The following is a 23,602-nucleotide window of genomic DNA, read 5'->3' as shown; positions in this document are numbered from 1 at the left end:
CTCTCTTTTATTCATAGAATTCAGTAAATATGTATCAAAAGCTCAGCATGTTTTTTTAAGTCGAATGATTCCGATACGAAGAAACCATACAGCCAACACATGCTCTTCCCCTTGGCATTTGGGACACGCCGTGCCCAGGCCCTTCCGGCGTCCTCTGAATTCAACGGCTTCTCTTAGTCTACACCGCTAACTGCCCTGAAACACCAAGCCTGCTCTGGTTTGAGCCGAGGTTCATGCCCTTCGTCTCTGGCTTCTTTCCAGGAAACCCCAGCAGAACCCGTGGCTCCAACCACCGCCTACGTGCAAAGACTCTCGGGACTGTGTCCGCAGCCCAGGGCACTCTCCCAGGCCTGGGCCCCTCGAGTTTCCCCAGGAGGCTATCTCACAGGCACCTCAAGTCCATTCAGCCCCAAAGGGAATTGATTCTAAGTCTCCTGAGCGCTCTCACCGGCGGCCTCAGCAGAGTTTCTTACCTTCTCCTTCAAGCGCGGCACCGCCCACCCTGATCCTGCATGGCCTCGCGGGAGTCTCCCCGACTCCTCCTTCGACCGTGTCCCCCTCCTCCCCAGCCGCTGCAGGCTCTCCCGCCACTGACTGCCACCCCCTTTCCTCCACGCTTCTCCTTGGCCTCCTGTATCCACACATTCCTCCCTACAGTGAATTCTCCATGGCTCATGCAGAGTGGTCTTCTAAACTTGGAATCTTGATCATCTCTCTCTCTGACACACACACACACACACACCCTGCCCCATCCTATGTAAAATGTCCCCTCTCATCCCATGGTCCTTAGGACACCATTTCAGTTCTTCTATCACATTCAAAGCCCCCCGGGACCGGGCCATCCATCTCTCAGGCCACATCTCCCTTTGTCTCCCCACTGTCCTGTGCTGCAACCAGCCAGGCTTCCCCTCAGAGGCTCAAACACACCAGCCCCCCCCTCCCCCATGCCTGTGCTTGCACATGTGATTTCCTCCACCCAGAGCTGTGCCCTCTCCCACTGACCTTCTCTAACTCCCTCCTCTGGCCCAGTCATCCTCCAAGTCTTAGCTACACCATCAGCTCATAGGCAGCCCTCAGGGGAAGTAAGGGGCCCCTTTCAAAGTATTTGTCACCACTGGCTTCCCTGCTAGACTCTACCCCCCATGAAAACCAGAAGCACAGAGTAGGTCCTTATGAAATGTTAGGTAAATGAAATGACTACAGTTATTATGAACACGATTCAACGTCAAGTGAAAAACTATCAGAAAGAACCCATATTCCCAAATAGAAAAACAGAAAGACCTTGCATCCGATTCCCCAAACTGGTGTTCACAAAGCTGACGAGAACACCAGCTCAGTGGACATAACGGTACGAATTACTCTTCCAGCTGGGGAGACACTCAGAATTTCTTCAAATGCATTTCATGTTCTGGGTTTAGTGAAGCCATTGGCACCATCCTCTCTGCGGACTTTTCTGGATTACATGAACATTCCATTGGTTAGGATGAGTGCTTTTGTTTCCAAGGTCTGAGGGAGGGCAGGAAAGCCGGGCACCAGCTGAGCAGGACCCAGTCTGGGAAGTGACGTCCACGGCCTGCATTTCTAGTGACAACAGGGAGGGACGCCACTGTCCCTGACTCTCACTGCCCATGTACCAGCTTCCCACTTACGATGCTGACATTCTGGGGTCTACAGACCCCTAGGATGTCAAAGATGAGGGTGCATTCAGGAGGCAAGTCCGAACTGGGCTTCACCTCATGCCAGGTGCTGTGCTGGGTAGTGCAGAGAGCAAGATAGACGAGATCCTGGCCCTCGAAGCGGACGCCCTCCGGGACGTGCACACGAAGCAGCCACCTAGCTGCTCTGAGATGGTCTAATTCAACCCTTTCCTCCCCTGGTGGAACCTGAGACTTGAGAGGGAAAGAGACTGTTGAGGTGCAAGAAGCAAATTCGAGATCAAGTTGGCACTTAAATCCAATGCACACTCGGAGCTCTTTGTCCTAACATTCAATCCAATTCAACAAACGTTTGTCCAAAAAATCTATGGTGTGCAAGGCACTGTGTTATTTTCATTAAAAAATTTAAGTACTCTATTTATGGAACTTTCTCTGCTCAGAAGCCTTCATAACTCCCTCATTCCTGCCGCATCAAGTCTAACTCCTTCCTGGCTTTTCAGCTCCTCTAAGATTGACTTCAGCCCATCTGAACAGTCCGGGTCCCTTCACTTTCTAACACCTGCCCTTGTCCAGCCGTCGGCGTCTGCTCATCACCTGTGTTCATTGCCCTGCAGTCTGGCCTTGGTTGAGCTCCATTCTCTTTATCCTCTGGGACTCCGTCTCACCTGGCTCAGCCCCGCCACAAACACATAGCGTTCAGTGCTGCTGGGGATGTGAAACTGGACAGGGCTGCTCTCTGCTGGCCAGGCGTGTACAGTCCAGGAGGGAGACGGTGTGAGAGGAAGGTGTCCGGACAGCGTGATGGCGCTCCTCCCCATCTGCCTCACGCCGCCCTGATGGGCCCCCCCAGCTCCATGCTCCCACCTCTCTGGTCAGAACACACCAGCAAACATTCGACTGTTCCCTCACTGTCTAACCGGCTCCTGCTAGCTCATCTGATTTCTTCATCTGTCCCTCTAAAGCTCCTTAGCTGGGCTCACAGTGGGTTCCCCCCAGCTCTTGTTGATGGCCATCAACAGAAGGCATCACGGTGTGCAGGCTTAGCAGGCAGGTTATGGAGCCAGACGAGCTGGGCACAGGTTCCAACACCTACTAGCTGTGCGGGGCCCTGGACAAGTTACTTAATGTGACTTGACTTTCCCCGTCTGTAAAATGGAATAATAATAGTACCAACCTCAATAGGTTGTTATGATGATTGAATTTGTTAATATCCGTAAAAGGAACAGAACAGTGCAATGCCTGGCATAAAGCACTCTGGAATTTGTTTGGTTTTTCTTAAATAAAATGAAACAGGTTTAGGTCCCAGCATTATCTCACAGGTGCCCTTTGCATGGTCTGCCTTGTCTTTAGTAGCAAAAATTACATCTGTGACGGGGGCAGGACTCTGTGCCTGTTTTTCTGGTTAGGATGGTGAGCAGACCCCCTCAGAGGGGAGGCTCCAAGCGCCCCAGGGATGACGGGGTGATGGGTGTGTTACGTGTCTGGCCTTCGGTCTGTCTCCCTGGCCAAAGCCCACTTCCTCTGCTCCCACACCCTGCAGGGCGCCCGCGAGCCATGGCCGACCCGCTCCTCTGATCCTGCACGCCACTGGCCTGGGTTGCCCTTGCTGCATTGCTTTACCAGAGAGAGAAGGATAATCACTGTGCCCCACGGCCCTGGGGTCTGTCCCACCGGCAGGGTCCAGGCTGGGAGAGGGCCTCCCTGGCCCATCACCAACCCCCTCACTTCCTTCCCAATTGCTCTTCATCAGGAATCGTGCTCCTTTTAAGTACTGCTGGGTTTCTCGCAGAGAACACGAGTTTGTCTGGTCGGCCGCAGGCCTGGCGTGAGCTGCTGTTTTCAGCTTCCTCCCATCCCTTTCTTAATGCGCCTCTGGAGTCTGGAGCTCTTGGGGGATTATCTTCACTCCGGGCTACAACAGCAGATGCTGCACACATTTATCACATGAGACGATGTACATGAAGCAGCAGCTTGGCCTAACTCAGTAAATGCCAGGGGCTGCAGTTGCTGGTGGCCAGATGCAGGGCCGGGACATGGCTGCAGCAGAGCCCTGGCTTGGAGAGGCCCTGCCAGGGAAAGGAAAGGGGCATTAGCCCCCGGGAGCCCCTGCAAGGTACCAGCAAGGTTCCCGGTGTTTGCCTTCACAGGCTTGATCTCCTGAGAGACAGGCAGCCTGGGATGGGATGGGACGCTGAGGGAGGGACCGAGGGACCCGCCCAGAGTCCCTGAGCCCCATGGAGCGAGGAACTGCCCCTGGACCTTGCTCTTCTCGGGTGCGAATCCTGTGCACTGTGCAGGACACCAGTCTGGGGCTGGCACTTGAAGTCGCCCAGCTCTTTCCAGACCTGTCCTGAACCTCAGTTTCCAACTATTTAAAATGGAAAGGAGGAGGGATGAGTCGGTGGAGCTCAGGCAAGTCTCAGGGCGGGCGGTGAAACTATTCTGTATGATTGGTGGACACGTGTCATGATATGTTGGTCAAAACCCACAGAATGTACAACACAAAGAGTGAGCCCTGCTGTAGAGTATGGACTTTAGTCAATACTAACATACCACTATGGGCTCATGGAGTGTAACAAATGTGTGGCACCAATGCGGGACCTTAACAGGGGAAACTGAGGCGGGGAGGACGCAGCATATGGGAACTCTGTAATTTATGCTCAAATTATTCTGTAAACTTAAGATCATCTAAATAATGAAATCCATTACATATATGTATTGTTTTTTTTTCTTTTTTTCTTTTTTTTTTTGGCTGCGCCACTCATCTTGTGGGATCTTAGTTCCCCGACCAGGGATTGAACCTGCGCCCTTGGCAGTGAAAGCGCCGAGTCCTAACCACTGGACCGCCAGGGAATTCCTTATGTATTTTTTTTAATGGGAAAGGGATGATGTATTTGTGTTGGAAGTTTATTGGAGGCTTAGCTGAATCGCACACCTGCTCTTTTCTCCCTCTGCTGTGAGTGCGCACCTTCTCCGCCTGGAACCTTGCCGTGGGATGCTCAGTGTCTGGCGGGAGGTGGTCGTCTGCAGCCAGGAGCCTGTGTGTGTGTCCTAGAGCTGCGGCCCCTCCACCCACCGGCCCTGGCGGCCACTCTCTGGGTCTCAGTTTCTTGATTGACTGATGGCTCCCCTAGGGGCTGAACTGCAAGGAGCTCCAGGTAAGAGATGCTAAAGCTTTGGAATGTGGGAAGTACCAGGAGGTCTCCAGAATAAAGCAAAGAAAAGCTGCCTGAGCCTAAATGAATTAAAACACTGATCCTGGGCTTCCCTGGTGGCGCAGTGGTTGAGAGTCCACCTGCCAATGCAGGGGACACGGGTTCGTGCCCCGGTCCGGGAAGATCCCACATGCCGCGGAGCGGCTGGGCCCGTGAGCCATGGCTGCTGAGCCTGCGCGTCCGGAGCCTGTGCTCCGTAACGGGAGAGGCCACAGCAGTGAGAGACCCGCATACCGCAGAAAAACAAACAAACAAGCAAAAACCCCAAAAAACACTGATCCTCTCTGTACACAGAAGAATGAGGAATCTGTAGGGCATTTCTAAACACCAAGGGAGAGTAAACTATTTTTTAAAATGATACCTATTCTCAATCTTTAACATTAACTGCTTAGTATTGTTCTTTCTTCTTTCTTCCTCTGTATCCCCTGTCTCCTACATTTATTTTTTTAATTAATTTTTATTGGAGTATAGTTGCTTTACAGTATCACATTAGTTTCTGCTGTACAGCAAAGTGAATCAGTTATACGTATATATATATCCCCACTTTTTAAAAAATATCTTACCCTTACATGAATCATATATCATATATGTTATATAAGCACTATATGTAAAGCATGAGAATAAAGCAAACACATTAACCCACCACCCAGCTTAAGAAACAGAACAAACACCACAAATTCTTGAGAGGACCCTTACACAGACAACACACGTAAACAAGAAGGCAAACACCATGGAAACTCCTGGAAGCCCAGTTTTAAATGTGCAACTTTAAGGGGAAGCAATTCTCTTTGAGGAGTTTTCTTTTCTTTGGGGGGGAGAGGGAGTGGCACACATAACTTTTCCAGACATGTCAACTTTAGATAGCTGGGGTTTTTTTCAGTTTTAAAAGAGATTATATTTGTGAAACAACTAAGTTAACATTTTTCTCCTTTCCCTATTTCCTTGAACACTCAAGTTATATGTTAAAGATATTTTAAAACTGTCCTGAATTAAAAGAGATTGTGAAAGTTGCAAAAACAACAGCAACAACAATAAAACCGAAAACATCGAGGGAGCAAGCTACCATTTCTTCTTAGTGCTTCATGCACGGGATTCAACGCCCAGTGTGACATTAAAGTTAACTCACGGCTGTGGGGCATAAAGTTCCTTAACCTCTCTGAGCCTCGTCGTTTCCTCTATGACATGACCGCACAGGGCTGACCTCGCAGAGGTGCCTGGAGACTGAAATGACGTCACCCAGAAAAGGTGTCTGGTAGAGATGGGTGCTGGGTGAGGGTAACTCTCCTTCTCTCTTGCTGACAGCTTTGCTTTAAGCACAAGGAACAGGCAGTGTTGCAAGTCAGGAGTGAGAAGGTGTGGGTGTTCTGGAAGAGTTCCGACCCCGGACTCTGCCTTGCCGGCAGCAGAAATGAGTTTCCCTTCCAGGAAGCCCACAGAATTCTCCATAAGATCACAGCCCATGAAATCATAATCCCCGCCCCCTCACGGAGGGATGGCATATGGAAATTCGCTCTCTTGTGTCTGGAAACACTCTGAGCCAGAGTCAGCCGTGTCTGTGAAATGCTCCACCTGAGCGGGTCCCACAGGCTGGGTTCTGAGTTTCACCATCTCTTTAGAGAAAGGAGCTCCTGATTTAACAGATTGTCAGTCGTGTGTTTGAAAAGAGGAAAGAAAACCCGGGCAGGGCATTCAGTGCTCCAGCAGCTTTCCCTGCACCCCTGAAGGAAAGTCTGGAATCTGGTCATCATCCACATTCCCCTCATTGGCACCTGGTCGCATGTTGCCTTAACTTGTTGCCTGTTTCATGTTTGTTGTGCAGACGAAGAATCTTCTTTATGACACTCAAGGCCTCCTGCCACGTGGTCCACCCAGCCCTCATTCCCCAGCACTGCCTGGCTTCTGCTCACGCAGGACGTCTGCTCCACTCGGCCACATTCTAGAGGAGTCCGTCATTCCCACCAGGCTACCTCCCACCCATCCAGCCATACTCAGCAGGCAAGACATTCCAGGTCTTAAATGAGATCCCCGGAGAACAGAGATGCTGCTAGGTGCCTGTCCCTGAGGACTCCTAAAGCCCATCACAGCCTCTAAAGTCCCTTCACATGTAGCATATCACTGGAGCCTCACAGTGACTTTGGAAGTTGGGTAAAATTATTCCCATTTTACAGAGGAGAAAACTGAGACTTGGAGAAAGGAAGGGTTTTATCCAAGGTCACACAGACAACCTTTGGCTCTTCAGATTCCCAGACCAGCGTGTCTGCCCTCTGCCACGTCTGCCTGTCAAACAACTGCCCTACCACTGGGGGTTGGGGTGGGGGGGTGAGGAGATGGAGGAAGAGACATGGGTGGATGACGCTGGGATTGGTCCAAGCCTCAATTCTGCCCTGTGGACTGGTGGGGAAGGTGGAGGGCATAACCTGAGTGATAAAGGCATCTGTGACTGGAAAGGGGACAGGCCGGATGTTCACAAGTGATCTGGAATTCGAGGGGAATCAGAAATCATTGTCTATGCAGCCCTCACTCCAGTAAATGGCTTCCTGAGGGCCCAAGAGCTCTAATCCACGCCTTAGAGTCTCCAGGGCAGGTCAACCCTGGTAATGAATCCTGGCTCTGCTCCTTCCTGACCACGTGAGCTTGAGCCAGGGTCTAGCCCTCTGGGGTCTCGGTACACACACGCGCACACACAGATACATCACAAGATAAAGCATGTACTTGGAACAGCTTCAGACACATGGTAAGTGTAATCAGTAGTAACTGTGACTCTCATCTATGGGCATCAGCATGGCTGGAGGGTCTCGTGAACGCACTGGTCATACCACTCCCTGCTCAGTGGGCTGGAGGAGGGCTGCGGGCTGGGAAGAATGGGGCTTGGGGAAGAAAGGACTAAACGCACACAAAGAACACACCCAGCTCAGGAGGTCAGTGGTCCCCACCAACGCCAGCAACTCACCGGAACTCAGGAAGCCAAAGACGCCCACTCGGTAGCTGGCAGTGACCACGATGAGGTTGCCAACAGCAGCCAAGAAGGAGCCATCCACGGCCGGCTGGCCCCCGCTGGCCCCGCCCTCTGCGGCGTTGTGGAGGAACACCAGCACAGACACGTTGGGGGCCTGTAGGGATTGGAGAAATGCGGGAGCTCCAGGCGGCCACCCTCACCCCCCAGAGCTTGGTGAGGGCACCTTCCCCATGCAGGTGCCCAACTGTGAGGCGATGCACGACTCTTCCTTCACCTCTGCCCTGTAGGCATATTCAGTCTCAGTTAGGGGCTGAATTGTGTGCCCCCCAAATTCACATCTTGAAGCCCTAACTCTGGCTGCCTCAGACTGTGACTGTGTTTGGAGACAAGTCCTGTAACGAGATGGCCCTAATCCAATAGGACTGGCGTCCTCATACAGAGAAGAAATTTAGACACAGATGCACACAGAGGAGAGGCCTGTGGAGACACAGGGAGGAGAAGATGACCATCTACAAGCCAAGGAGAGTGGCCTCGGAAGGAAACAGCCCTGTAGACATTTTGATCTTGGACTTCTGGCTTTCAAAATCATGAGAAAATACCCTTCTGTGGTTTCAGCCTCCCAGTCTGTGGTACTTTGATAGAGCAGACTGAGCAAAGGAGCAAAACCCACCTCCCGGATGAGGACCCAGAGCGCCATAAAAAGTGAAGACACGTTGCCCACGCTGCCGAGTGAGCCAGGGACCTGTCCCATGCAGCCACGTGGTCTCCCAGCAGCCCAGCTCCTGGCCCGCGTTTACTCTGGAAGACGGTTCTGTGTCCTGCTTGGGGAGTCCTTGAGTTTGGTCACCATCCCTGGAATCCCATCTTGTTAACACAGAGCCACCTTTGTTTAGCCCGACTGAGCGCCAGGCACCATGCCGACTATTGGCGTGTGTCATTTATTCAGTCCTCAAACAGCTCCATGAGGTTGGCGTGTTGTCGTTACTCCCATTTTACCGATGAGGAAGCAGAGGCTTGCTGGTGTTCAATAGCCTGCCTCAGGTCACATGGCTACGAGTAGCAGAGCTGGGATCTGAACCCAGGTTGACCCCTTCCTATCAGAATATTGTGTTCCGTCTAGGGGATCTGACACCCCGCCCCAGGCCATGGTGAATGCAAGGCTCCAGGTGGCTCTCGCTCACTCAGGCCCTGAATCCCTGGGCTGTGACTTCTCTACTCCATGTGCCCTGGGCTCCGACACCAACAGCAAACACTGACCAAGGACCTGCCCGGGTGGGTGCCGTGCTAAGTGTGCTCGCCTAGAACGTCTGATTAGAGCTTCCGCCTCACAAGGTAGATGACTCTAAGCACCCCCATTCTACAGGTGTGAAAACAGAGGCTCAGAGCAGTGAAGTGGCTTCTTGAAACATCTACAGAGAGGAAGGGACCGAGCAGAATTCTGACCCCAGCCCCCTCCTCCCTCTGGGACACCCCTTCTCGTAGATGTTACCACCTGGTGGGCTTGTTGATTCTTCCAATAGGAGGCCTTTTAAATGCCATAGAAAAAGGCCAGCTCAGGTGGCCTTGGTTTCATTTGCTGTGGGCCACCAGAGAGGTCAGGGACAGGCCCTGTATCCCCTCCTCAAAGTACCCTGAGTTATTTTTATTGAGTAGCACGCGAGCAAGAGAGAATACTTCCATTCATGCAGCCCAGGAGGGCCTGCACATTTAGGCGCCCTTGTTCCGAAGCTTACTCAGGCCAGCCTGCTGTGACCCAGCCTCCAAAGTACACCGCCTCTCACTGCTGGTAAACTGGGGACCAGGAAGCGGTGGCCCAGTCACATGTACCATGGGATCTGTCAGTACAGGGTTGGCGTCACCAGAAACTCATGTTTCCTAAGGCTCATCAGTTCTGTTTTCTCTCATGAGCTCCGACCCTTCCCCCCAAACAGGAAACTCAAACACTCAACATCAGGATCATAGCTGCTACCTAGGCAGATACAGCCTTCAAAGTAGGACCTAACCAAAGTCAGGGTCACCTCCCAAACCTCACCCTCTAGAACTGCCTCGAATGAGAGACCACATGGAAAGAAATACCCGCTAGGGGGGTCTCTCCAAGAAGAGCCGCTGGTTTCCTCATTTGCGGATTAGTTTGATCCAGCTCCACACTCCCCCAGCCCGCGCACCTCCAGGGGGCCCTGCGTCAGCGGCTGGCCCTCACCCCGCTGGCGTGGCTCTCACCCCGCCTCGTCCGCACCCCTGCTCAGGCGCGCCCTCCTGATCACCACCTCACTCCTCCTGCCACTCCATCTCCTCCCCTGCTGTGTTTTTCTTCACAACCATATCAATACCACAGTTGTCCAATATTTATCTGCTTATCTGTTTATTTCTGCTCCTCCCACTGAGAACAGCCCCTCCTGTGACGGGCGCTTTATGAATACTTCTTAGAGGGCCGGAGCCGGATAGCCACGCACGTGCTCCCGTGCGGGAGATCAGGTGAGGCCGTGGGGGACCCAGGATTGCTCTCAGCCACTCAGGCCTCAGGAAGCCAAGAACCCACCAGGAGAGCACAGGGCGGACCGTGCTGGCCGCTGTGGGGCTGGGGATTTCTAATGGGGCCGTTTTCAGGGCAAACATAGTTTTCAGGGCTGCAGCACTCACCATGTTCTGAGGGACAAACACGTTGAGATACAGGCAGTCCTCGCTGACCCCGGGGGACGAAGGCGTCCTGGTGCCTGGTTGCCAGCAACTGGCCCTGCAAGTACAGACAGACAGAAGGCATGACTTGCAGGGAAAACAACCAAAGCGACAAGTCCCAGCCCCCTTCCCATCAGTGGCGGCAGAGCCCACTGCCCCATTCCAAAAGCCTGGCAGCCCACCAGCATTTAGGCAGCTTCAGGAAATGGTTAATGGGATTGGTGAGTAAATGGTGGAAAGAGCAGCATGCCCATCCCTCTCTCTACCACGGGCCTGAGGAACATCCCACAGGGACAAAGGGCCCAGAGAGAAGGATGCCCAGATAAAGAGGAAAGTGTGTGTCACCTGCAACCTGGGCCCTTCCTGGCTCCAAGTGAGCAGACCTGCTGGGAAGAGGTGTCCCAACCGGTCTTCTACATCAGTACAGAGTCCAAGTGTGCCAGTGGAACATCTCCTGGCATAAGAGCTGAGACTGCATCTGGGACACATCTAATGGAGGCATGATGGTTACCCGCCCAGGCCTTGTTAGCACTGGGCTCTGATGAAGCTAGCTCTCCAACTACTCTCCACTCAAAAGCCTCAACCACCTCATCTGTCAAATGGGTGTATCCTAACACGCTAAAGTGTTCTAATTAGTCCATATTTGTTTCTCTGGCTGCCCAATGGTGGAGACTTATTCATGACTTTCTGCATCTTTCTGCCACTGTCCTAGTTTAAGCCTCCACTGTTGCTTGCCTGGAGCAGTCCAGAGCCTCCTGCCCATCCCTCTATCTGGCCCTGGGCCTGTAGACCTGCCCAGCAGCCAGCCGTGGGAGTGATGGACAGGGAGAATACGGCTGCCTTGAGACAGAGCTGTGGACCCCTGTGGGAAGGGGAAAGGCCATGGGGATGGGAGAGGGAGACATGGGTGCTCTTTCCACAGACGCTCTGAACACGCTTTAATTTAGAAAAATCACAAAATCGTATCCAATCTGTCAACTCTTTACAGTGGTATATGCATGGGAGGGAATGGGCAAAATTGAAAGCAGTTGATGACGAAGGAAAATAAGATATTCCATTTTTTTCCCCTTTTTGGAAAATTCCTTTTAATATTGTTCCTGTTGGGGGAATCAAAGTCCTTTAAAATTATTTTTTCACTAGCTCATGTGTTTTTCCTTCTCTGCTTACTTCTCAGCCCCACTGAAGTCAGAAGTGGCCGGGAGGCTGAGTCCTGGTCACCGCCACACTGGGGCACGTGACGAATGCACGCCCCACCTGCAGCTGTGGCCGTGGAGACCTCCCCTGCAGACTCTTCCACAGCCTCTCTTTCCTGGATGCAAAGTCAAGGAAGGCTCCTAGAAGGAACCTTAGAAGGTCTGTGCTGAAGAAGGCACATCAGCCTGGGTGCCCGCATTACTGCATGGAGCAAAGCCCACCTGCCCCTCCATCACCAAAGGGATTGTGCAGGACCAAGACAATGTTAAGTCACCGACAAGTGGGAGTTTATGTGTTAAAGCACTCAACACGATCTTAACAAATATAACCCCTGCTCCACGCATGGCTCAAATTCGAACGCACTGCTCTGTTATCAAGTCTCATTTTGAAGGCTTAGAATGGGAGAAGGCTTCCCTGGGCATCCCCCGAAATGTACTCCACTCCACCCTTACCGTGGCTTGGTGGCATCCCAGGACCCTGTCCAGTTCAAGGGCTCCGGGGCCCGGAAGCGGCTTCCCGCCAGGGGCGGGGTGGCATATGGAACTCCCAGGAACTGGTCCACTTGCTTCCACGAAGTGCCCACCTGGATGGCCTGGGACCTGCCCAGCAGCCGGCCGTGGGTGGTGATGGTCACAGAAGGTGCAGATGTCCCAAAGCCGAGCAGAGGGATGTCTGGGAGTGGGGAGAGAGAGAGAAAGAGAGAGAGCAGCTGGTGCTCTATTCACAGGTATTCCGAATATACTTTAAGAAACAAATCTAAAAGCCCAAACACTGCTTTCTGCATTAAAAAAAAAAAAGTTATTCATTCAGGCCCCAATAGCTTAAGTCTAGTCATGTTAGTATTCAATGTGGAAAAAAAAAGAAAAGAAAAGAAAAGAAACCCAGCAAAGACACCTGATCTTCCCCGGGCACTGAGCAATCCCTCCCCTAGATGTGCCACCTCAGCTCTTCCCAGAGAGGCAGCCCAGGCCCACAGCCCCTGCCTCAGCGCCCTGGGGCCAGATGTTACCACAATTCTGAATTATTTGGATTTTAAAAAGAACAGAGGGGCACAGAACGGGCAAGGTTCAATCCTCCAGGGGGGTGTGGAGTTGAGACCCATCAACAGACACACCAGTTACTTCTGGGATGAAATGTATAGGTTATTCCTACTAAGAGGGATGAACACATAATATCATTTCTTCGGTCACTTCAGGTCAGATATTGCCACCAAACGAGTTTGCCACAAACTTACAAAAAAAATTTTTTTTTCTGACTTTTAGAGTGTTTGGATTTCAGAATTGCAGCTAAGGCACTGCAGACCCGGTACTTGTATTTCACTGGTGAGGAAATAGGTTTAGAGTCTGGGGGTGGGCAGCTGTCAGGACTTCAAAGTGATGTAGGATTCAAAGCTATACTTTTCTGAGCCACAACTCTGACCACAGGGTCAGAGGTTCACCAAGGGTCAAGGCCAGGCCTCGGCCCAGGTCTGCAATGTGCATCCCCCTTTGCGCAGGTCCGGATCCCACCCGGTCTGCGATTTCACACTGGTGCTGCCGAACCCTGCACTGTGCTCCACAGGCCTTCCGTCCCCACCCTGTAGTGCTAACCTCCAGATGCTTATCAGCCTTTCTTCAGCCCTATCTTACCCCCTCCACTATATTTCTCACATCCATTCATTGGTTCAATAAACTTCTGTTGGGCCCCAGCTCAGGGCCAGATGCCATTTTCAGGGACTTAAGACAGGCCTGTGCCTGGTTCCCCACAAGCCTTAGGGCCTTGCACGGAGGAAACCAACACTGGTGAAGAGATTGTGTGTGTGTGTGTGTGTGTGTGTGTGTCAAGCGGGGGGTCTCTCATTATTTCCAACATGTTGAGCCTGGGAGAGGAGGCAGACAGACAGACAGACAGGCAGGCGGAAGTCTACCCATTCCTCAAAAGCTTGGTACCATGCAGTGGTTCAATTAGAGGTGGTTTTGACCCCAGGAAGCATTTGACAATGTCTGGAGATGCTTTTCGTTGTCATAAGGTTGGGGAGAGATACTAGCTGCTGGTATCTCATAGGGCAGAGGCCAGAGAAGCTGCTAAACATCCTGCAATAGAGAAGATAGGCCCCCACAATGAGCCTTCTGCTCCCAGCTGTCAATGGTGCCGAGGCCGAGACTCCCTGGCGTGATGTGCATTCATGACTTCCAGGCCACTGAGGGTCAGTGTGGTGAGGAGGAAACAACGGATGGTCTGAGGAGTCCAGCAGGTCTGTGTTTTGTGTTATGGACCAGCTACTTTAGAAAACCTCTATAATTCTTCTCATCCTCAATTTTCCCATCTGCAAAATAGGAACAGTGGCAGTCCCTACAATGCAAAGATGTTAGGAATAAATAACACAATGCCTGTAATGTCCCAAGCCCAGTGCCTGGCAAATGACAGGAGATCAACACATGAATGAGTGAATGGGAAAGAGGGAGGGAGGGAGGGAGGGAGGGAGGAAGGAAGGAAGGAAGGAAGGAAGAAGGAAGGAAGGAAGGAAACAGTGAGTGAAAACTTCTCTGTTGCATAAACACTGGCATGTGAGTTAGAACTCAAAATGGAAACTCAGGATGGAAAGAAACAGTTGCCGATTTGTAATCTGGCCTTGATCACAAATCATGACTGCTCTCACTCCCACGGTTCTTTCCTTCTCACAAGATTTCCTGTTTCAATTGCAAATCACAGGCTCTCCGGCCAGCATTCAGGACTGTGGGCGCTAAAGTAGCAAACCATCTGAGGTCAGCTCTGCAGGAAACAGCCCCATTTCACCAATGTGGCAGCATCTGAAGCAGGGAGCGAAGACAGAAAATGTAAAAGCTAAAGCATTTCGAGGGAAGGCAAGCCTGCTTCCCCACAGATGGTGGTATTTAAGCCTCCCTCCAGAGGCTGCCCAGTGAATCCCAGACTGAAAGAGATCCAGCATGGGGAAAACATTTGATGTGCATTTCTCCCTTTGGAATCTTCTGCAGAAATGTGGATTCTTTCAGAATACCCACATATTTAGGCCCTGTGACTCTCTGGATTAAGAAAGTTATCTGTAGCTCTACATATGCATTAGGTGCAAACCAATAACATCTATGTAGATAAATGTGGGCGTGCATCTTCTGCTGGAAAGTGAGCATTTCACATTGAATTTGAGACACACAGAATTAGGAGAGAAGCAGTCGGATTTGTTTTGCAGAACTCAGACCTCGAAGTGAAGGCATTTCTCAGCAGGACTACCATGCAGATTAGCTACACTATGGGTGAAATCTGTCTAACTCACTGAATGACATAAACGTCCTGAGAGAAGACAAGCCTTGAGATTAAGGGCCCAAGACCTCAGTTTACAGGAATCAAAGCACTCCCAGCCCTGGGGGCCCTCTCCAGATCTAAAGGCTGAGGTGCAGGAGGGGGCAGAGGAGACGTCACTGGATCCAGACAGGCCTGAAGGACCGTTAATGCTCAAGCACAGGGTGGGCCCAAATCCCACTGCTACTTGGTTTTGTAAATAAAGTTTTATTGGCACACAGCCATGCCTGTGGATTGGTTGTTGTCTGTGGCCGCTTTCCTGCTACAACAGTAGAGCTGAGTAGCTGGAACAGAGACTTGTGGCTGTAAAGCCTAAAATATTTATTATCTGGCCCTTTCCAGAGGGAGTTTGCTGACATCTGCTCTTGAAGATAAGACGGCAGACATGGCCAACATTTCTAAAAAATTATTCATTTCATCCCATAAGCATGTTTAATGGGGGAGGTGTGTCCCCCAGGCCCTCGATTCCCGTGTTTCCTGTTCCACAGCTCTTATTAGTTCACTTAGGGATGCACTTATATGCTGCTCTCTCCTTGCTTGCTTCACCCCTGTATCCCCAGCACCTAACACAAGGGCTGGCACATAATAGCACGTTATTCGATGTTTCTAAACTAAACCGAGCCGGAAGCAGCTGCTCTCTCTGGGCACTGTGGTGTGGTCTTCGGGCAATGCGGTTTTATGGGAGAGGACTGCCTCTAGAGATAGGAGGTCTGGCTCCAAGTCCCCGTTCTGTCATCGCTAGCTGTGTGAAATCAGAGAAATAACTTAACTTCCCTGGACCAGAGTCTCCTGATCTCTCAGACGGGGATAAAACCCTTATCTTGCCACCTCACAGGATAGTGTGAGTATCAAATGGGATAAGGCATGTGAAACAACTTTCTAAATTCTAAAATAGTAGTTAAAAAGTGATCTATTTAATTATTTTACTCAGAAATGCAAAGGCCAAAATGGCTTCTATAACTCAAAGGAAGTAATGAATAAAGGCAGTGCAGAGAAGTTCTAGGTCAGAAGTAGGGTTTTTCACCTTCCTTCAGTCCATCCCATGTGAGTGCCACAGAGCCTAGGATGACTCTGACTGACTTTCCCTTAAGAACCTCAAAAGCCACTGCCCATGAGCCACCAGGTGCTCGGACAGTCCCTCCCAGCCACACTCAGGCCCTCAGGAATGGCTGCAAAGACACAGGCCAGCACTTACTTGGCTTCCGGTAGATGTGGGTGGCCTCTTCACGGAGCAGAAGTTGGCAGTTTTGGGCCTGCAGGCTGTGTGTGCAGCTCTGGGTATCAGCATAGAACATACACCTCACAACGCCAGGTTGGGTTTGCAGAGTGGTGACAAGGCAGGCCTGGTGATGGGAGCATTCTGTGGAGGAGGAGATGAGTGGGGCTTGGGCCTGAGAGATCACCGCAGTCATGTATCCAATCCTGCATCCATGAATCCATCATCCATCCATCCCTCCATCCATCCATCTATGCTACCATCTAATCCTGCATCCATGAATCCATCATCCATCCCTCCATCCATCCATCCACCTATGCTACCATCTAATCATGCATCCACGAATCCATGCATGCAACCCTCCATCTATCCAAGCATCATCCCTCCATCCATCCATGCAATTTCACATCCATAAATCTGTGTATCATCCACCCACCCCCGCTTCCATCCATCCCAAGATAACCTGGGATGCCCAGCAGGAAATAATTAACCTGGGAGAGAAGACCCTGGGTGGGCTCTCTGCTGCAGTCTCCTCATCCCCCTTCAGGGTCAGCCCAAAGTCAAAGTTTCCAAGGGGGTAAGCCAGCTAGCCATCCTTCCATCCAATCGTGCCTCATGAATCTGTACATTCACCCATGCACCATCCATTCACCCATCCAATGATGCGTGCCTGCATCCATCTATACACACACTCACTTCTTCATTTAAACACCAGGCCCAGTGCTAGCGGCTGGGAATAAAATAGTGGTGGTGGAGGACCCAACCCTCCCATCAATCTATTTTCCACACAACAGTCCGGATGTTGGTTGGTTATTTATTCACAAATGTGCTCTTGTCATTCTCCGATTGAAGTCGTAGCAGACAAGGCTCTTCACGCTCCAGCCCTTGCCTTCCTCTTCAGCCTCGTCTCCCTCTGCCTCCCCAATCCCATCACACCCACCACCTTCCGTCAGGGGTTATGTCCTTTTCCATGGGTACCAGGTCATGCACTAGACTGTTTAAAAGATTCATGGCATTAGGGTATTCAGTCCTAAAAACAGCTCTGAAAGTAGTGCTGCTTCATTTGATTGAGCAAGTTGTGCATTGCCTAAAGGCCTTATTCATAGCCCAGTCTCTGTGCTGTGGCACCACCCAGAATTGCGTGATGTACAACCTATACAACCGTACATGGTAGCCCTGGCTGTAATATGCACATATTGTTATCCAACCTTGTAGGGGAGAGGATCCATGTAATCTCAGAATTGAAAAGTGTAAATGTTACCCAATCTTGGCCTCTTTCACAAGGTGAAGCCTTTGCAGAACATTCTGATCATATGGTCACCTAGCTTTTGTTTAAATACCAGTGACTGAAACCCTGTAAAGGAAGTATGCATCCGTGGACAGCTTTGCCTATTAGGAAGTTCTTCATATTGCACTGAAAAATGTCTCTTGAAATTTGAGTTCTACCCATAGGCCTTTGCTTGCCCCATGAGCTTGGCCAGAACAATATCCTTCCTCCTGGCCACGACGGCCCACCTGTAATCTGAGGACAGCCATCACAGCTTCCATGCATCTCCATCTCAGACTAACCCCCTAGGTCCTCCCTCTGATCTTCCTCTGACCGGGTTCAACGTTGCACATTTTCTGGCTGGCTTAGCCCCTTGGAGACCGTGACCATGGCCAACCCTGCAGGAGGATGAGGAGACTACAGAGCAGAGTCCCCCCGCCAGGGCCTTCTCCCCGAGGGGAGGTCCTTCCGGCCAGGCACCCCAGGTGATCTCGGGGTCTCCTATGTGTTTTTGAGGTCAGAATCTTGAGGAGCACTTGTGTGAGAGGGGTCCCGTCCCAATCAACCCCCACCTGGAGGTGGAAACTCCCCTTACCCCACAAACAGCGGTCTCGGGCAGCAGAGAAGTCACCCGTGGCAGCGGTGCTGATGTGGGCAACGTCAAAGTTCCGGATGGATGGATCAACAACTACTGAAGAGAGGGCCAGAGACCGCCACGAGTCCAGAGTGACTAGGAGGGAAAGCAGGGACAGTTAGTGGAGTGCCATCCGATGCCCCCAAAGGGTGCCCAAGGGCTCCCTCCTGGTGGTCTCCGTCCCCATTTCTTTTTTTTTTTTTTTTTTTTTTGCGGTACACGGGTCTCTCACTCTTGTGGCCTCTCCCGTTGCAGAGCACAGGCTCCGGACGCGCAGGCTCAGCGGCCATGGCTCACGGGCCCAGCCGCTCTGCGGCACGTGGGATCCTCCCGGACCGGGGCACGAACCCGTGTCCCCTGCATCGGCAGGCGGACTCTCAACCACTGCGCCACCAGGGAAGCCCCGTGACCCCATTTCTTTATCCATCTCTCCATTCTACTATGATTTTTAAGAGTTTTTTTTATATGAGCCAAGGTCCCGTGCTCAAGTCTAGGAATACAGAGGTGAAAAACAAAGCAACCAAAGCAAACAAAGCATGGGCGTTTCTATGGAGCAGCTCACAGCAGAAGGGGGAGAGTGTGAAATGACAAGACAGACACTGTAGTACAGCTGTTATAATGCAAAAGTCAGAATAACGCTAGTAACCATGATAATAACAGGCTCGTCAGTGTTCCTTATGTGGTACTTTGTGATGTGCTGCCCGGCTGCCTGCAGGACCAAGGCTCTCATTTCCCAGCTGCTGGAGGCTTATGGCCGGGGCTCCCAGCTGAGTCCCTCTCTAGGAGCTACCTAGGTCTAGGCTAGCTGCCTCCCCTCCACAGGGTCAGCCTTCATCCCCAAACTAGTCCCTGTGGGTATACCAAGGCCCAGTCCCCTTGCCTCAAGATGGGCCAACTCCCAAGGGCCGGCCCGGCTTCACAGCTCACTGAGGCGTCAATGCGGCCATTGTTTGGTTTGCATCCATGTTTTACTTCTCCCCCTGCCCAATTCTGCCCCCTCGCTTCCTTACAGGTGTTTCTCCCAAGAGCACTGAGCACTGAACTTTCTGCATGTGCAAATCTGCATCTCAGAGTCTGTTTCCTGGAAAACCTCAGCTAAGACCTCCTCTTTAAAAGATGAAGACAATGAATGAGCTGCAGGGCTGCGGAAACGGCTGTGCCCGAGAGCGTGCTGTGCTTCCGGAGTGGGCAAGCTGGGGGCAGGCCCCTGCGCCCAGAAAGCCTGTGCCTGCCATTGCTCTGCTCTGCGGCCTCCCAGCCCCCGCCCAGGACATGCTGTCATGGCGAGGGGGAGGGACATCTGCTTGTGGCTGCCACAGAGACGCTTGGCAGAGGCAAAGAAATCTGCCAGGGCACCTGTGTCCCTGTGAGGACAGAGGCGAGCCTGCACGGGGGGCTTAAGCTTCCACCGTGAGGAAGGACTGTGGGTCCAGGGGGATGAGTGCTTTCCTCTGTCCACAAATGGCCTCAAACTAGGCACGATGCCACCTCCCAGAATAGGCCTCCGTGACCACTTGGGAGTGCTAATACCAGAATACTGTATGGAACCGTTCAGTGGGTACAGCACTGATAGTTAATGGAGAAAATCTATTTATCTACTTATGTTTTCTTTCTGTCTTTGACTTTTTTTTTTTTCCAGAAGACGGTAGCAGTTTACCCTTATGACAAATATTTGTGAATGTCTACTTTGTGCTAGCAAAACACAGTGGCAATCTTAGGTGTAACATTTCACATTTTACAAAGTGCCGTTACTTATCGCCCAAGCCCTGTGGGGGTGATACGCCATCATCTCAGTTTCCTTGTCTGTAAAACATCATCATGTTTGATCCTCGCAGCGCCCCAGATGGGGGTGGGGAAGGGACTCTAATGCCTCCTTCACAGATAAGGAGTCGGAAGCTGGAAGAGGCATGTGACTTTCCAAGAATGCTGAGCTGGACAGTGACCAAGCCAGAGACAGACCCAGGCCTCCTGGCTCTAAACCAGGGCTCCTTCCATCCCTCTGAGCTTCCTACAGAGCTGAGCATCCTCTCCAGAAAATTATCCCCAGGTAGGAAAAGGTCGTTGTCTTTGACAGCATCATGCTCTTAGCTATACGGGGAAGACTGTCATTTTTATCTTGAACTTGTGTTTGACACCAGAGCACTGAGCATCACTAAAATTAGAATGGTAAATAAAGTAGCAAAAGGATCTAGCACCACCACCCTTCTTTTCAATGAAAGAAAGAAAGAAACAAAGAAAGAAAGAAACAAAGAAAGAAACAAAGAAAGAGAAAGAACGGAATTCTTTGATAAAATTCATCAGTGAAACTACCTAGATCTGAAGTTTGCTCTGTGAGGGGACTTTTGTTAATAAATTTAACATTGTTTATAGACAAAAAAAAAAAAAAAGGAAGGAAGAAAGTAAAGAAAAAGAGAGCGAGAAAAAAGGTTTATCCAGAGAAGCGGCCAAATAATGCAACCAGATTTCGCGTGGACTCAGCAAGAGGAAGTGAAAGCCCCACACCTGTCCTAGAGCTGCAGGGCCACCCTCAGAATCTGGAGCCGTGTATTTCTGAACTTGGGACCTGGCTTCCCTGTAAGAGACCCTGGGCTTTCATTTCCTTAAGCATCCTCCACGTGTTGCTATTTTCATGGTCATTACAAGTGGCATTTTTGCAACATGGCCAAACCGAGGTGCATATTTTTAGATGGTGAGCACAGTGCAATTTCAGAGAAGAGTTATGATGGGATTTCAGGACGGAACTTGCCAATTATGGTCTTAAAATGGAAGCCTTGGCTGCCCTCCACCTTTATTTAGGTTGATGTCTAGGGGAAAGCGTTCTAATTAAAGGGTGAATTTCCCCTCCAAAGTGAGAGTCAGCTCATCTGTCGCCATCCCAGGGCCTGGAGTCAGCTCTCTGCCACACCCCACAACTGTCCCCCTCCCCTGGCTGGCAGGACCCCCGGATGAGCCATTGCTGCCATGCAGAATCTAACATCTGGGGTTCCACGCGCATCTCATGAAAATTCTGAGGACAAGTGCTTTGTGAATGCAAAAGCATAGTGAAGCACGAAAGCTGGGCGATCTCGGTAGCGTTTCACAGGAGTTTACTAATTTGCCAAGAACCTCGCAATACCATTGCTGTTTAACGTTCACGATAACCCATGCTGTGGGCATCACTACTGTGCGCGTTTTACAGATGAGGAAACAGACCCAGTAAACACACCCAAAGTGCTTAGCTGATAAGCGGCAGTGCTTGGGCTTGAGCCCCGCTCCTTCAGCTTCAGAATCCACGGTTTACTCCAAGGCAGACCTCCTCTCCGGGTGAATGAGATGGTGACAGCTTTCAGACTCACCCAAAGGGACAGTCTGCTCCGAAATGCACCATCTGTGGTTTGTTAATTAGTTTTTTCTTCCTTTGTTTAAAATATATTTTACAGACTGCATTGTCAACATCACTTATGTAAAAAAGAAAATCGTTGGTGTTCCCTGGCAGTCCAGTGGTTAGGACTCAACACTTTCACTGCGTGGTCTGGGTTCGATCCCTGGTCAGGGAAGTAAGATGCCACAAGCCGCCCAGTGTGGCCAATAACTAGCTAAATAAATAAATAAGAAAATCACTTCCCCTTGAATTTGAAATGCCACGTTTATCATATATTAAGTCCTTATATGTAAATGAGTTTTCTTTGGTGAGTACCAATTCTTTTTCATTCATCTCTGCTAATTCTGGCTCTATTCCCAAACTGCTTAAACTAGAGTCACTTTATACTATATTCTATTGTCAAATGGTAAAAGTTTTCCCACATTATTTTTTCCTTTAAAAATATTTTTTGGTTGTTTATTTACCAGATGAAATTGAAAATCACTTTGTCAAGTTTCAAGAAAACATTTTGTGGATGTTATTTGGAAAAACTGATTTGAGAAAAAGATTTTTAATTTTATTCTGTTTAATTTTCGGTGTCATTAAGAATGGAATGGGATTGTTTCCCATTATATTTTTTAAATGGTTACAGTTTACCAAAAGGAAAGCTATGTATTTGTGTGTATTTATTTTCTAACAGGACCTGAACCTACTCTGAATGTAACTCACAGACGTAGTTGAAGCTCAGGCTCATATCTCTGTGGCTGCTTTGGAAACAGGCCCACAGTAGATTCCAGTCTTAGGGAATACATGCCATCCAGCAGCTGTAACTCATGATGGCATAAATGACACGTACTTGCTTAAGAAGTCAGGTTCCAGGAGTTTATCTCAGCTCCTCCACTTAACAGCTCTGTGACTCTGGGCAAACCACTCACCCTCTCTGAGCTTCAGTTTCCTCATCAGTAAAATGGGTATATTACCAGATGCTCTCTTCTAAGATTGTCAATGGGAATGAATGAGCTACTGTGTGTGAGCTGCACAGAGCCTGCTCGGGGTAGGATTAGTGAAATCAGCTGCTCCCATTCTCTCTGGGCCGAGTTGCTCAGTTCTTGCTGTGTTTGGGTTACTGTCTTTTTGAAACTATAGAGGTAGGAGCCTGACTGAGGTGCTGGGGGAAGTTCTCTAAGGGGTAAGGGAGCACAAATCACTGTTGGTGATTTCAAAACCTTCCTCCTGAATTCGCCTCATCCCCTCACCCCAGCCTTGTCCCTGCCCAGGAGGGCCTCTGTCAGCATCTCCCTTCCCGCCTCCGGCCCTGGGACTCCTGGTCAGGCCGTTAGCACAGTGGACGCAGGACGCGTGCCCGACCAGGAGGCCTGCTGCCGAATACAGCAACTTTCGGAAACAGCAGCATTGCAAGGTTTTGTGAGCCCAGCACACCCCAGATGAACCCATCGTCGCCCCCTCTCTCCATCCTGCTCTTTGCTCCCACACCGTGCTTTCTTTCCTCAGGGACTGCATCCACCACCCACCCTGTTGCCCAACCCAGAAATCCCACCATCTTCATCACCTTCTCCCTCACTTTGTCCTGGCAATTCGCCTCCTCAGCCCCTCTGGGAACTGCCCTTTCTTTTCCACCTAGATTCTGGCCTCATCAATTTCACTCCAGATGCTCCAGTTACTGAGACCCAAACGGGCCTCCCTGTCACCGGCCCCCTCATCCCTTCTCAGGCCATCGACACACTGCGGCCAGGGTCACCTCCAAATCTGATTACGACACCCACTGCCCGATGTCCTCGGGGTAACAGGGCGAGTCTGCTGAGGTCTTCAGCTATATCACACCCCTCTCACTTTCACATGGTGGGCCTGGGTGCTTGCCATGGTCACCCATACACCAAACACACTGTACAATCATAAGGAGAAAGAGATGTTGCTTTACTACATAATTTGAGTTACTCATGTTAACTCAGATCCATCCTAGTCATAGCAGATGAGGCAATGAGCCACCGGGAGGAATAGTCACAGGGCACTCCCCAAGGTCACCGGGCACCCCCCAAGGTCACAGGGTAGAGCCTGGTCTCAGACCCTGCCAGCATGGTTTCCACCTGCCTGGCTGTAGCCTGGGACCTCCTTCCCAGCAGCAAATGCACTC

General features: G+C 50.8%; 1 protein-coding gene across 1 annotated transcript in view; it reads right to left on the bottom strand.

Moving 5' to 3' along the window:
• TG (thyroglobulin) overlaps positions 1–23,602 on the bottom strand; it is a gene marked incomplete at both ends in the record, with an annotated part of 242,360 nt that overhangs the window by 96,528 nt on the left and 122,230 nt on the right. The window contains 5 exons of the mRNA XM_082858577.1: positions 7,821–7,980; positions 10,467–10,560; positions 12,149–12,368; positions 16,189–16,353; positions 18,072–18,206. Of these exons, the coding sequence (XP_082714703.1) occupies positions 7,821–7,980; positions 10,467–10,560; positions 12,149–12,368; positions 16,189–16,353; positions 18,072–18,206 (774 nt within the window). The remainder of the gene's footprint in view (positions 1–7,820; positions 7,981–10,466; positions 10,561–12,148; positions 12,369–16,188; positions 16,354–18,071; positions 18,207–23,602) is intronic.

This window comes from Leucopleurus acutus (assembly GCF_964270905.1).
Source record: "Leucopleurus acutus genome assembly, chromosome: 17".
NCBI lineage: Eukaryota > Metazoa > Chordata > Mammalia > Artiodactyla > Delphinidae > Leucopleurus > Leucopleurus acutus.
Note: the sequence above shows the minus strand (reverse complement) of the source record. Positions and strands in the feature narration are given on the sequence as shown.